At 35.4% G+C, this 15,858-nt stretch overlaps 1 protein-coding gene across 3 annotated transcripts in view; it reads right to left on the bottom strand.

Annotated features, from left to right (window-relative positions):
* Positions 1-15,692, bottom strand: part of wdb (serine/threonine-protein phosphatase regulatory subunit widerborst) — a 99,960-nt gene extending 84,268 nt beyond the window's left edge. The window contains exons 1-2 of one of the 3 annotated variants that reach the window (XM_046620305.2): positions 15,055-15,689; positions 13,795-14,951 (exon numbers count right to left, since the gene is read on the bottom strand). In XM_046620305.2, the coding sequence (XP_046476261.1) occupies positions 13,795-13,933 (139 nt within the window). In that variant the 5' untranslated portion in view covers positions 13,934-14,951; positions 15,055-15,689. Of the gene's footprint in view, positions 1-13,794 lie in introns of all 3 variants that reach the window. The other 2 variants (XM_046620304.2, XR_011176853.1) reach the window with 2 other exon arrangements.
* Positions 15,693-15,858: the final 166 nt, after the last annotated feature.

The following is a 15,858-nucleotide window of genomic DNA, read 5'->3' as shown; positions in this document are numbered from 1 at the left end:
AAATTACGATTTTTCATGGTAGAAACTTAAGCATCCGGTTTAAATTTTCTAAACGGCTTATGGGTAATTTTAGTCCTCAATCTCTTAGCTTCAATTTTCCGTTTGATTTTTTTGTTTCAACACATTTCGTTCAAGAGTTATGATTATTCTTCTACAACCATGCGCATCGCCCATCCGATGCAATATTCTTGCAACAAGAAGATATTAAAAATAATTATTACAGATTCCTTTCTTCATAGTATCGTAGCGGATAGTTCGAAGATGGTATATGAATATTTGTACATTTTTTTAAAAATAGATTAAGTTAGTGTAAAGGGAGCCCGACAAAAATGACCCATGTTTCCGAAATATGAGTAGCAAAAAAACCTTTCTGGGTTAGGCGTTAATTCGGGCCCCATTATGATGTCGCTCCATTTTCTGAGTGACCCAACTCATGGTGTCCGTTAGAAAATCCGTAATAAATTCAAAGACATTTTCAGATTATTCCGGACACAAGAAAAACTCAAGGATATTTCTTGGACCTCAAGGACTACCAGAACGACTGGAAACCAAGCCCGTATAATGTAGGCCATACCGTAGTGAGGGTTTCTCCGTCAACTCGGCCACTTTTTTTCGACCATCTCAGATCTGCCCCATAATTGGTTATATCAAAGTACTACTAAAAGTTACTCTATGTGAATTTTTTCAGATTTTTTAATTCATTATTTGAGAAATTGCCGTTTTTTTTTTCAAATGAATATATCTCGGAAACTTAAGGTAACTGAAAAAAAATGACTCCACATAAATGTTGTAGTTTTTTGTTAGCTTTCGAGAGGAATTTTTGAAAAAATTTTTACGTTCCGGTAACGCTGATTTTTTACCAAAAAAGGAAGAAATTATTTTTTTTATTCAAGATGGACCCTTTTTTTTGCTGAAAAAATTACAGTCTTCCAATATGTGTGACAATATCACCAAAAAATCGCCAGTGTGGCACGGGTCGAGGTTCTAGGGTAAAAAAAATGAAGCCACACAAATTGATTTTTTTATATCGGAACCTCGCCGGAATTTGTGTCGCTTCATTTTTTTTTTACCCTAGAACCTCGACCCGTGCCACACTGGCGATTTTTTGGTGACGTTGTCACACATATTGGAAGACTCTGTAATTTTTTCAGCAAAAAAAAAGGGTCCATCTTGAATAAAAAAAATAATTTCTTCCTTTTTTGGTAAAAAAATCAGCGTTACCGGAACGTAAAAATTTCTTCAAAAATTCCTCTCGAAAGCCAACAAAAAACTACAACTTTTTCGTACAGTCATTTTTTTTCAGTTACTTCAAGTTTCCGAGATATATTCATTTGAAAAAAAAAAACGGCAATTTCTCAAATAACGAATTAAAAAATCTGTAAAAAATTCCCATAGAGTACCTTTTAGTAATACTTTGATATAACCAATTATGGGGCAGATCTGAGATGGTCGAAAAAAAAGTGGCCGAGTTGACGGAGAAACCCTCGCTATGACTAACCGAAGCTGTAAGTTGTTATATTTATATAATACACCTGGCGGAGAAAATTGAATTCTCTATCGAAGACACAAAATAGAACCGAATACAATATCCGCTCCATTACACGGACAATATGCATCACACCTACGCATCATGGAAAACGCGAGCAACGCGCCCGTATTCAAATTTAGTTCATCACGCACGCCGCGTTCCTGCGGTTTCTATGATTGGGCGATCGCCAATCTCGTTTTGAGAAGACTTGCGGGTAAGGCGTCGCTTCGCGAAATAGCGATGGCAATTCCATTCTTCCGCTTGTTTTATATCATTCGCTTCGAAATTCGAATCTATCGAAGACGTGGCACGTTTCGATGGTTACATCAGCAACATCGGAAACTGATTATATTATACACATACATTCTGATATGTGAAGTGGACTCTCCATTGATAATGTCGTAGGCTCAACGGAAATAAGCGTTTAGGATGTTTAGAGAAATTAAACGTGATACAATTTGTCGTAATAAAAGCCGATCTAAACGTGGTGTTAATTAAGTATTCAGAACTCTTTGTGCCAATCGGTACCTTTTTTTTTTTTTTTTACTGAATTCAGACTTTAAAAAAATGGTTCAATTTATAACTAAACCAAACACTAGGAATGCGTGTACATGGGGTATTCCATGCCAACTGAGAGATCATTTTCCCTGACCCCCGCCAATTTGCTTCATTATTTTTCATATGATTCTACAACCTAAAAAAAGCACTCAACATTTTTTTCAGATTTTTCGTCCCAACCATTCTTATTTAAAAAATGTTACAAACCCTTTTATGGTCCTAAAAAACAAACGCCATTTTTTTTTTTTTATTTTTCAAAAATTCACACAACTTCTAGGTCCCAAAACAAACATTCTGAGTATAGTTCAGAGTGGAGAATTGATTTTTTGTATTTTTTAAATATTTTTTAGAGGAATAATTTTTCTCATTTTGTATGGATACAAATTGTGAATATGCTTCATTATTTTTCATATGATTCTAAAACCTAAAAAAAGCACTCACCATTTTTTTCAGATTTTTCGACCCAACCATTCTTTTTTACAAAATGTTACAAGCATAACAAATGTTTTGTATACGTACAAAATAAGAAAAATTATTCCTCTAAAAAAATATTTAAAAAATACAAAAAATCAATTCTCCACTTTGAACTATGTCTCAAAATGTTTGTTTTGGGACCCGGAAATTATGTGAATTTTGGCAAAAAAAAAAAAAAATGGCGTTTTATATATATTCCATCGAGGAGCATTAACACCATTCTATACTTAACTCGGACGTATATACCAGGGGTTTTCAACTGTGCCACTTTACAGTAACCTTGAACACCCCCGACCATATACTTCAGTCACGCACACAGAATATCGTTTACTTCAAATCTATCTAATTTAAATTATACGTTACTAAGATTACACGCGGACTTTTATAATATGCAACATTTATCCCGATGAACTCGAAAAAAATAACAAATTACCCGTTTTGCGTGCATTTAAATGCGTTTGCTTAAGGGAAGTTAAACTACTTCTTCGAATTTTGAAAATCGTCGAAACTTTTTGTCGCCGCGTGTTGGTAAAAAAAAAAAAAAAAACAAAAATTTGTACCTCACCGAATAACGACTTTTTTTGCGAACGATTACACAACTTTATTTATGGAAACCCTGTCAAGAATCAGTGAATTCAGGCAACAGGGCCAATCTTTAGTATTTTATGAATTCATGCGTTTTCAGAGCCAATTCACACCGAGCATGAATATACTAGATCGAGTATCTCGGTATTTTGACTTCGCTTTTTACGGGTCAAACACAAGTGCTGAAAACGTCGCTGTAATGGTATGAAAAAAAACCCTACATAACTTTCAAAATTTGCATATATGCGATAAGATTTGCGAAATCATAACACAAGTCCGTGTAAGCTTTGTTACGAGGTCATCTAGAATCTAAATTATTTTTATAAATATCTTATCAAAACGGTTGCGGGTCAAAACTCAGAATTGTCAAAGTTCATACTAACGGCTATATGGAATGATCGAAACTCCAAATGGTTGAAATTCCACATAGTTAAAACACGGAAATACGAACATTTTTAACGGTCAAAATTGTGAATGACGAAAGCTCTGAACCTTGAAAATACGGTAACGCTTTACGGCATACGAGAAGGTCGGTCACGTATGCAGTTGAAGTTTGCAACGTTAACGTAACGATGCATTTCTAGGTTTGACTAAATTTCATTAACAATCGTGAAGAAAAATACTCGCGCATAATTTGGAAACTCAAGTCCGTCCTTCAAAGTAATTTAAAAACTACACAATAATGATTCTTATTGCAGTATTTTATTGCGTTGACGTTACTAATTTCAATCCCACGGTAACGTTCGGAGTTTTGACCATCCGCTGTGATGGTCTGTCTAACCTTTCACCGTTCTAAACTTGGACCTTCTAACTGGACGAAAGTCTAACTGTACGAAATAGATAACAATTTATGCTTGTACGTCATCTATGAATATTAAGAGTGGTGACAAATACGGGGATGGTACAAAAACAAAATTTGGCACCCTCGCGAATACGTGCAAAAAAACAACAGCTCGTACAAAATGAAATCGAAAGCTGTCTTTTGTAATTTCACGAGTTTCAAGGTAGTAACGTTAACCTAAAGACATTGTAAAAAAAAAAAAACATCACAAAATTGTAATTTCAAAATAAATTTGTGGAAGTCGATTTTGGACTTTCGAAATATCAGAATATTTTGCTTTCCGATGATTTACTCAACTTTGAACAATGTTTAGATTTCACGAATACGAACTTCAACCTCATCTAATTTCATGGATCATTGTCGCCTAAAGGCGAGCAAATTTTTGTACCTTCGACATTTATTGACAATCAATCCTCTGTAGGTAATTTGCAGGTGGTTGTGCTGTTTTAAAAAGTACTCGGCACTACCGTTAATTTTTTTGTTTTTGAAAATTTAGGACCCAACAAATTCCAAAACTCCATGGCTCATTAGCGGCTACTTACCGACAAATTACAGTCACATTAAAAATTTTTAAGCAGAGGCTAACTATCCAAAAGATTTCATTTCGTTATTAGTTAGTGGTAATGCTAACTTGGCGAACGTCACTGCACGAGGTTGAAGTTCGTAACGTTATTGCATGTAAGAATGCAGTTTTATGGAAATAATTATTGCGCAATTTTAGCATCGTCTAAAATTCAGGAATAGACCATAATACAGCAAACGAACTCATAATTCGTGATTTTACTCCTTGAAAAGTTATTCTGAAGTTATAAAAAACATTAATGTCACTAACTTCAAGCTCAAAAATGCAGACATTGGAAATTGGTTACGAATCTGATGTCGGAAATCCAAAATCCAAAATAACGAATCTAAAATAGCAAAAATTCTAGATCGAAATTTCAGAGTTTTTCACCCAATTTCCATAAAAGTAAATGCACGAAGCATTTTCACAGTCGCGTAAACCGTAATTGGAACTAATGACGTGACGTCCGGAGATATTAATCGTATATATTTTTCGCATTTTTGAATATTTTGATAATTTTGTTTTTTTGTAATTTTTCACATCCTCTCTGTCAACTTATGTTATTCTTATTCATATCTGATTTCGATTAACTTTAAATTTAGATTGATTAAAAAAAAAAAAAAATTCAATTGACGAAATTAAATAATTCTGATTTATTTCGGAAAAACGAGAGCGTGCGTAAAATTCTGGCCAAATACATATTATATCTCCGGATACATAAAACATTCGTAAAAAAGTTACTTTGCAATTTCAGAATTTTCCGTAGCAATAAAAAAAAAAAAACGTTTTCATATATTTTTCCAGCTTCAATCCTTCGATATGATAGTAAAGTTGCAAAATAGTGACATTTTTCGATCTCTTGTCATCTCAACAACGTTACTACCATTACTAACGTTAACTTTAAGCTATGACAGTTCAACGGGATAACGGTGTTGAAAATCACTGTTAGTATGCACGTGATTGATCACGGTACAATTCGATTTTACCTCACGTTTCCTTGACATTTTTTGTATTTTTTTTTTCTTTGTTTTTAATTACTCATTAGTAAATTTGTCTTTTATTTTTTTATTGTTTTCACATTTTATTTACAATTGTATAAAGTAAACCTAACAACGGGTCTGAGTTATCTGTGAAAACTTTGACCAAACGGGAAAAATATTAAATATTCAATCAGTATTCAATCACGCGCTGTAATTATTTTTCGAAACTGTTTGTGACCAACTCAGAATTGGAATAATTTAAACATCGTTGAAGTTTACTGATCACGAAAAACTATTTTAGATTATATTATAGAACGGAACAAATAGAAATTCTGCATCATTATTACCCGGTAGACTGTGAAAGCTTCCCTCAGTCTTTCGAATGAAAATTATTTCGATTCTTCGAGAGTATAATTGTTTAGAAGAATGACGTATTGCGGTGTGAACTGAACAAATTGATGCGATAAACTCATGTTTCCTACAATATTATAATTTTTTACCGAGTATTTGAACAAAAATCAATACTAATTGTACAATTTTACTTCAGTTCACGGTTTTAGCACTCTTCTCCACTGTGATAATATCCAGCAGCAGCTAATCCTAATTGTTTTAGTTTAATCTTTAGTTGTAATATCAGGCTTGCGAGCAGGTAATTTTACGATCTTCTACGGGTAATGTTTGAAATCTGATATATGAGGGATTCTCCGTCAACTCAGCCACTTTTTTTCGACCATCTCAGATCTGCCTACATCTGAGATATATATTTGTACAATTCATCGGCGGAATACTGTCTATCTGGCAGTGAATAAATGTCTGGTTCGAATCAAAGATTTAACCCTTTCAGTCATAGTGCGACCGCTACGGTCCCACCTTTTAAAAAATCACCTCAGACCTCTAGCATTGAACCAAGGCCTCTGAAAATACGTATCTAGGGGTTTTTTGAGTCGCTGATCACGAATATGAGGTCAGATTTTGAAAATTCAAAATGGTGGATCCGTTATAGTCGATCCGATTGGGCAATGTGACAATAAAGATTTCAATCACGTAAAATCTTACTTTATCAGGAATATTCCTTCAAATATATATTAGAAATAAATATTTCAGTTAATTTGAGATGAAATTTGAGATAATTAAAATCCGTGGTTCCTCATCATTATCATTGATATATATATATATATATATATGTGCGTGCGTGCATCATAATAGGGATATTGAGAAGAAAAACAAGTAGAAGAAAAAAACAATAAAAAAAAAACACAAAAAACAAAAGAAAAAACACAAAACACACAAAAAAACAGGAAAAAAAACAAAAAAAAAAAAAAACAAAAAGTGGATCTAGATGCTCTCCACGTCCTCGTCGTTAATTCCGGGTAGGGCTAAGAGAGAGACACGAATATAGACAAAGAAAGATAAGATGGCATTTGCCATCTTGGATTTAGAAATTATGAAGTTATGACTACAGATTCGTGATCAGTAGGGTGGCGCAAAAAAACCGACTATTTTTTATTTCTGAGTCTCGCGTGAAAAAATGATAATTTTTTATGTTTTAAGAGCCTCCTCCAAAGGACAACTCAAAAAAAAAATTTTTAAAAAATAAGATTCTGAAAGTTTCAATTCAAAATTTGAATTTTAAAAGGTCACTCAGAATTTTTCTTTATTAATTAGTGCATGACTTTGGATTTGTTTGAGCGACATTTTAATATTCAATTTAAAATTTCATACATTTTTTTTCTTTTATTTAATAATATAATTGACAAAAATTTTCCACGAGATGAACTGAAAATCAAACAAAATAAAAAGAAACATAATTTTTTTTTAACTCAATATTTTATTTAATCAACTACAACATTTTAACAATATTTAAATAAACTTTGTTGTTACTTTTGATAACAAATCTTAAATTTTGAAGGTTTTAACTTTATTTAGAATAATATCATTTATTGTTTTGTTAAAGTACGTATTAAATTTGCTTTATTGGCATTGGGATATAATTTTCGATTTTCTTCGATAACTTCTGAGAAGAAAAATTCTGAGTGACCTTTTAAAATTCAAATTTTGAATTGAAACTTTCAGAATCTTATTTTTTGTTTGTCTACAAAATTATACCGTAACGAGAAAAAAAATAGAAAAAAAAAAAATTCGATTTTCGATGGATTTTGAAATTTAAAAAAATTTGGAGCGACCTCTTAAAAATTTTTTTTTGAGCTGTCCTTTGGAGGAGGCTCTTAAAACATAGAAAATTATCATTTTTTCACGCGAGACTCAGAAATAAAAAATAGTCGGTTTTTTTGCGCCACCCTAGTGATCAGCCATTCCAAAATCCTCCAAATGACTAAATTCAGGCCAGAATATTGAGCAGAAAGATATAAGATATAAAACTTGACGTCCCCTATATCGGACCCACCATTTTAAATATTGAAAATCTAATGCCAGATTCGTAATCAGCGACCCCGAAAACCCCTGAATACAAAGTTTCAGAAGAATTAATAAGTATTTGGAATTTCACGTCCGCCATATTAGATCCGCCATTTTTAATTTTAAAAATCCAATGCCAGATTCGTAATCAGCGACCCCGAAAACCCCTGACTACAAAGTTTTAGAAGAATTAATAAGTATTTGGAATTTCACGTCCGCCATTTTGAATTTTGAAAATCTAATGCCGGATTCGTAATCAACGACCCCGAAAACCCCCGAGTACCAATTTTCATCGAAATCGGTGCAGATGAAAAATGCATGACTGAAAGGGTTAAAATCGATTGAGAACCAAAGCCATTCCCCATGACGAACTTGGAAACTCTCCAAGCTGAACGATTTTACCGAAAAATTGTAGCTTGTTCATTTCTGTACAATTATTATTAGCTGTTGATGTTTAATCAACTAAAATCAGTTTCAGAAGGTTATCAACTTTACTCGTACGTTTCTTAAAAAACAATCATCGTAACGTAATTGAATCCGTATTTTTCTCGTTGATTTGCAAAATCGTTTTTGGATATTCTAATAAAGTATGGAATTATGGAAAAATGTTTGAAAATCGACTCCGTACTCAACTTTCATCTTCAAAACCTCACTTTGTCCACAGCAAGTAATTTGACTGGAGTCTACATGACAATGAGTCAGTTTATAAAGTCAGCGATATATAATTCCTAACAGGAACGTGCTGAGAAATTCATTGTACAACTTACAACTAATTGGGGTAATCGGTAATAATAGCTATTATAAAACAAGAGACGAACAGCTTCGGATGAGCTGAGTAATAAATGTATTTAACTGTAACTTTTAACGAAGTTGAAACTATATCGTTTATATTTATACTCTACACCATTTTACAGACTTTCAAATTAATATACTATATATATAATATGTATAATAATTTCAACAATAGTGCGTTTTTCGTATTTTAAATGACTAAATAAAATGTGATCAAAAATTCCATCCGGCCAAATTTAGATTATCGTAGTATGTGTCCTGAAAAAAAAAGCTTGCGTTGCAAAAAAAATTTTAATTAACTAAAAAAGATGTGATCTAAAATTCCTTCCAGCAAAATTTAGATTATGGTAGTAATTAAAATTTTTTTACAATGCAAGTTTTTTTTCAGCACACATGCTATCATAATCTAAATTTTGCTGAATGGAATTTTTGATCACATCTTCTTTTAGTCATATCAAAAACGAAAAACTCGAATATATGGAAATTTCACCCCTTCTTATTGTATTACATGAGTTCCCTGTCTCTGTCAGCATCGCAGTTTCATTATCACATAATAGTGTTTTTTTTAAATCCAGATTCTTTCTAGCGTCATGAAAAAAATACTAGACTTCAAGAAGGTGTGTGTATAACGGTAAGCTTTATTGTTTATAGAGGATGGTTCACTCAACTCTGCCACCCCGGGTAATTGGTTATTATTGATTATACAGAAAAACGTCATTTTGAAAAGTTGTTTCATGTGAAGGAAAGGAATAAGTTTTTCAAGCGAATGTCATTCGAAGGTCATATCTTCTCAGATTTCGGTGATGGAAATATTTTTTAGAAGGGACTACCTATTTTCTTGCTCACTAAGAGAAAGCTGTCATCGAAAGAAGTTAAAACATGTGTTCACAACGTGACCTTCGAATGACCTTCGCCCTTGAAATCTATGACTAAATGACGAAGGTAGAAATTGAAAGGGAATAAATTGCAGCGGAAAATCCGGTAATTTTCATCACTTTATTTATTTTCACGTGTGCTCAAAATGTTTTACATCAACCGAATGCACATATCCACAGGCACGTTGAAGGAATCGCCAATATCGCCGAAATCTGAGAAAATATGACCTTTGGATGACATACGCTTATCTTCTACCTTCACATGCAACATCTTTTCCAAACAACATTTTTTTATACAATCAATAACAACGAAATTATTCGAGGTGGCTGGCAGAGTTAAACGGACCACCCTGTATACACCATTACAGAATGCAATTTTCATTAACTAATCTCGACTGTAGAAAATAAGAAAAGAAAATTTTCAAATATTCAATAACTATTCGGCTTAGCTCCACAGAGATAATAGTACTACGTATGAATCTACCTGTAACATTATTAATAGGTAGCGGTAATTTGAATCTTGAGTACAAGATTGGTCCCCGCATCATACTCACTGCTGCGCAGTAAAATGCTCATTATATGCTAAGCTCTTGTAGGAACAGCATTAAAGCATTGGTTCCTCCTCGCCTGTAAAGACATAGTGACATCTGTTGGATTCCAGGTCAACCGTCGTCTCGTACCGAACTTTTTTGTTCGACATATCTATAGGGTCATTTATCGAATACCGGCCACCCGACCCTTGAGCGAGAGAGCGAGAGAGCGAGAGAGCGAGAGAGTGAGAGAGAGTCGCGCGCATGCGGGCTTCAGGCAAAACCGGCTACGTCAGTTTCGCTCGTGGCGAGTATGCAATAAACGAGCGTTTACGATTTTTTAAACTGCGTATCACGAGTAGCGATTTCGAGGGCTGCAAGCAATTAATTAAACCAGCCACCCCGGAATGAACGACATGGGGGGTGATGTCATAGGAACAAAGGCTGATTATCATCTGTAGGTAAGTTAGGGAGGGTAATTCGGAATCTGCAAGCCATGTGTTGAGAGTACCTGGGAATTAGTAGATACGTGAACTGGCCAAGTTCCAACACCGTGTCTCCAACTAGCCAGTGATTACTAGTTACGTGACGCGCTAGGCTTTGAATTCTTCAACGGCTAAAAGAGTATGTTCGAAATCACAGAAATCCCCCCCCCCCCGGTGAATACGAAAGTATCGTGAAACGATATTACTATAAATACGGCTTATAAATATTATTATGAAATAATTCTTATATTATTGTTATTACCATTACATATGGTTTTGAAATTTGTTACACCGTTTCTGTTCTACCTTCTAGTATTCTTTACCGATTCTATTTATCGTACCTCACATTAAATCACGTTCCAAGTGTTAATCGTAATTCGAATGTTTCATTCTTGAATGGCTGCACTGTGGTGCGAATATAAAAATCAGTTTCTACGTAATCTTTCTGTAACACTGGTATGGCTCCAAAACTAACAGTATTGTTTTGTTTGTAACATTTGACAGCTAATGTTGAAAAGAATCCCGAAAAACTTTGATCGGGAAGAAAATTAGTTTAATAAAACTTGTAAGTAACGATCGAAATATCCATGATTTTTGTTGTGAACATTACCGCTGCTGCACTTCAACTTTAAAACTGTGTGTACGTTGTCATATTCTTACAATTATATTAATTTTATCACATCAACTCACAATTTCCCTCAAATTTTTAACTCTTATTATAAGAGGAGTTATTACGGCAACTTCACACTCGGTGTGCAACACAGTTCTTGTACACGTCAAATGGCACATGGTGCACCGTTTTAAAGCAATTAACAATTTCTTAGATACCGATTGTCCATGACGTTGAATTTCGTGAAATAAAAGTGAAACAGCAATTCGAAAAAGGCACTATTTTGCAACTGTAGAATGGCTTTGACGAAGTTAAGTGTAAAACATGAGTATGCTTCACCTGATTACATATTACTGCATTTCAGACAATACTGAAGTTGCAAAATAGCAATTTTTCTAAAGAATTCATTATTGCATTCAGATCAGTAATCTCAACCTCGTGATAATTATTTCTGAACTAAAGTTATTAACCCAGCGATAGCGTTAATGGAATGACTAGCTTGTTGAGACATGCGGTTGATTTTTTTTCTTACCTTGTTCGTAATCTACTTATGAGTCTATCCTTTGAAGACATGAGGATGAAGTTAGTAACACTACAGTAACGATGCATGTTTAGGAAAAGATGTTACCTCGTACATTTAGGATTGTCAGAAATTTAGTAAACCAGGATGAACAAGTCGTGCTCGTATACTTCGAAAAGTCAACTCACTGAAAGTCATTCAGAAATTGCACAATAATGATGTTTTCTCCTGACGTTTCGGTACGTTAACGTTACCAACTTCAGCCTTGTTAGAAAACATTAAAAAATTTCTGATTCATAAAACTGTAGCATGACTTTTAATATCGCATTTTTAATTCCAATGAATACAGTTATTTGAAGTTAATATTCTTTTCACTCACAATCCTAATAACATTCTGTCACATTTTCTTCTAATCAAAAGGCAACTTTACATGTATAAACAGTATTTATTTTTGTCTACTATACTTGAAGTCCAAAACGTCCAAACCGAAATGTAAAAAATTAACTTCTTCCGTCATACTAGCTCGTTCACGAAAAATTTTCACCTTGTGCAACGATGTTCTTTTTTTTTTTTTTTAAAAAATTAGTATGATTTGATAAATTTGTAATTCAATTATTAGAAATGGTTATCAAAAAAAAAATAGTGAAATATAAATTACTCGAATTTTTATTTCAATGTACACGATCGAACATATTCTATAAAACAAAAATTATATGTGTAAGTTCATGTTTGGGTAAAATCGAATTTGAAATTTTATATGGTATCAGGAAGCATGAAAAAGTGAACTTAGGTTTAAATATTACACTGAACTATACCCGTTCACCTTCGCATTCACCATCCAAACTCAGTATTGGTGATAACCGAGGTGATAACTCAAGTTTTTGATCAAGCTTGATCGATTGAAACATATGAGTTTGAAAATCTTGATGTTAACGCAACGAAATATGAATAATAAAATTCAGTTAATGAATAACATACTACACAATAAATTGTGTGCATTTTTTTTCTTGACACCCTTGGCTCAAGTTTGTCACGTTATTATAGTGATGTATTTTTAGAATAACTCTGTATTTTGCGACTCTAGAATTACTTCAAGCCAAACGTTCTAATGTTCACTCAAATAAGGTAGTGAAGTCCAAGAATCAAAATTTTGTGAAGTACCTCAAACCCCCAATACTTTCGTAGAATTATGAAGATAAATCTGGACTGCATTTTTCTATTTCCAAAAAGTTCAACACGTTTGGCTGCTAACTCCGGCTGCTAGCTTCAACTTCAAATTAGTAAGCGTATTGATTGGCATTAAAAACGCGATATTAAAAGCCATGCTACAATTTTATGAATCAGAAATTTTTTAATATCATCTAACGAGACTGAAGTTGGTAACGTTAACACAACGAAACACCGGGGGAAAAAATCACTGTTGTGCAATTTCTGAATGACCTTCAGAGAGTTGACTTTTCAAAATGTATGAGTATGTTTTGTTTTACATGGTTTACTAAATTTCGGACAATTCTAAATGTGCCAAGTAATGATTTTTCCCAAACACGCATCGTTACTGTAACCGTTATTAACTTCATCCTCATTCGGTTATTCTAAACGTGCGAAATAGAAATTTTTGTTTCGACATTTTGTTACGTTAACATTACCAACTTCAGTAGCATTATCTTATTCACATTAGACTTCGTCGACACGTAAATGATTCTTACTGCGATTACCTCTAGATTCGGCGACAGAAAATTTCGTAGGTTCTTTAATCTGTGCGAGTTTGCATTTGAAATTTCCTAATAAATCGCTGTAGCAACACGATATTAAAAAAAAATTTTGTGTCCTAAAAACAGTTTTTCAAAAATATTCCCCCCAAAAGTCTGAACATACATGGAGTTTAAAAATTCTTATCTTGCATAAGTTTTGTTTCTTCTCTTTACATATCTAAAAAATCTTAGAATCGTTTGAAATGTATATAAAAGCAAAGAAATGATTCAGGGATCATGTACAAAAATAACAGTCGACGATTATGAATACAGAGCTATGTCTCTTACCTTTGAGCTGGGCAAGCTGGAGCAGTTCTACATCTTGGGAGTTTCGGTATCGTGACGATCCCTGAGTCTTTTTCGACTTCTTTTTGAGGGAGCGTTTGGCAAAGGGATCTATCCGGTCAACGAACGTTGCAGATGACATGTTTGGTGGTACGATGGAGGCACTGTGGGAGCTGGAGGCGGAGACGACGTTGGTATCACGCTCTAGCCTCTGCTGCCCTTTCGCTGTGTCAGACGTGGTTAAAGAAGGGTGGTGGGCCCGCGCCGACGAGACCACACCATTACGCGATCAAACAATCACTTTTAACACTCACAACTGCCCCACAACACAGCACAACAAACTGGAGTAACTTTGAAGCCAGCGCAAACTATGTTTCGATATTTATTTTCACTTGAGCTTAGAAAAATTCCGAATAATCTTATCCACTAGTATTTGATGCAATGGCACCCAGGAACCGCACGACGAACCAAAGGGATAAAGCAGGTAAACAGAAAAGTTTCAAACGCGCAGAGGTGTGTTACGCCTGTACGTACACCTTGTGTGCCCGTGTCTGTAAGTGTGCGTGCGTGTGTTGTGTAGTATGTATGCGTGTAGTGTGTGTGCGAGTGCGCGCGCGTGTTTAAGAAGGTAGGCTCGAGGGAAAAGGAGGGGTGTGGAGAGTGGTAAGTGACGATGTGATGCGAAATTGGGTTACTGTAGATGCATGGGATAAAAAAAAAAAAAAAAAAATGAGTAACCGAGCTTCAGCGGATGACGCGAAAGACGCGGATGCGTGATTGAAACTTGGAACTGAGTTGGAAGAGGGCGGGCGAAGGATATTGTCTAGGCGTTGTCAGACGCACGGAGCGCCGGGCCGAATGTTTCTGTCGAGTCGGTAGGCCGCCGTTTTTAGTCTGTTCGTCTCCACCTATCGTTCCTCGTTACTTTTGGTGGTAGCCTGGACTCGACGGCGACTCGACGAGAGGAGAAGGTTTTTTGCTCGATTCTTTTCGCTCTTCTTTTTTCTTCAGCTATTCACTGGTTCAATCTCACTGATCGGACCCCGCAAGCGGTGGCGGCGGCGGCGGCGGCGGCTGCGGCTCCTCCTTGTCGCGAGCGTCAAGGATTTTCACCAAGTTATTATCGCGGCCACCCCGACTGCCAGTCTCGAAATCTTCGCCTGGGGACAAATATTTAACTTTGAAGCAAGTGTATGCAGGTATCACGTATCACGCGCGCGTACGCACGCCACACACGCCACGCCACAATACGTATGAACCTACGTACGAGTGGAGGAATATGTAATCCGTGGGCGGCCTGGTTCTATCCACCGAGATTTTTCTACCGTCGGCACGGTTATTGAATATAACGAAAGGTAAAACGTTAGGTGCGGATGGCAGCTACGTGTACATTCTTCGTTCGTCCCCCAAGCACCGTTATGCTTTTTCAGCCACACTTGGCCTCCGAACTACACACGCTTATCGAGAAGAGGGGATCTCTTCGGTCTGGCAGGAAAATTTTCACACACAGACAAGACGCCGAGGATTTGATCACGGTTTATATTTTTAATACAGGTTGAGTAGTTGGCGCAGGGCGGTGAAGGTGGCGTGGTTTCGGTTTATTCGCGAGTCGTATGATGTTCTTAAACGGGGTGGCAAGACCAAGACACACGGAGGCTCAAACAGCACTCAGCCGCCATCAGCTGCTCGTAGCGACAAACTTGTTTCATTTTCACACCAACCATCAGGCTCCAATACCTGCCGAGACGCGCTCCAACATTGTCCGGCTCACGCGTACACGACACTAAAATTTATGCATCGACCGCACGTAAAATTTTAAATTAAAAAGAAAAAAATTATTCCCACCGTTGCCCTTCACTTAATGAAAACCCGTCAAGAAGTGCCCCTGTGCCTGAAAATAGTAATGTGTCTTCGGGAATCATCGGGATACTGCCGGAGACACCCGATATTTAACGAACAATTACGAGCTCGATAGATCGCGCCACTTCGTGGTGAATCGTTGTTATTCTATACTGAAATATACTCTAATGACTGGAACGAGCACCGCGTATGCTTTTCCATAGAGCT

Source organism: Neodiprion pinetum, chromosome 4, assembly GCF_021155775.2.
Source record: "Neodiprion pinetum isolate iyNeoPine1 chromosome 4, iyNeoPine1.2, whole genome shotgun sequence".
Lineage (NCBI taxonomy): Eukaryota > Metazoa > Arthropoda > Insecta > Hymenoptera > Diprionidae > Neodiprion > Neodiprion pinetum.
This window is presented reverse-complemented; position numbering and strand designations above follow the sequence as displayed.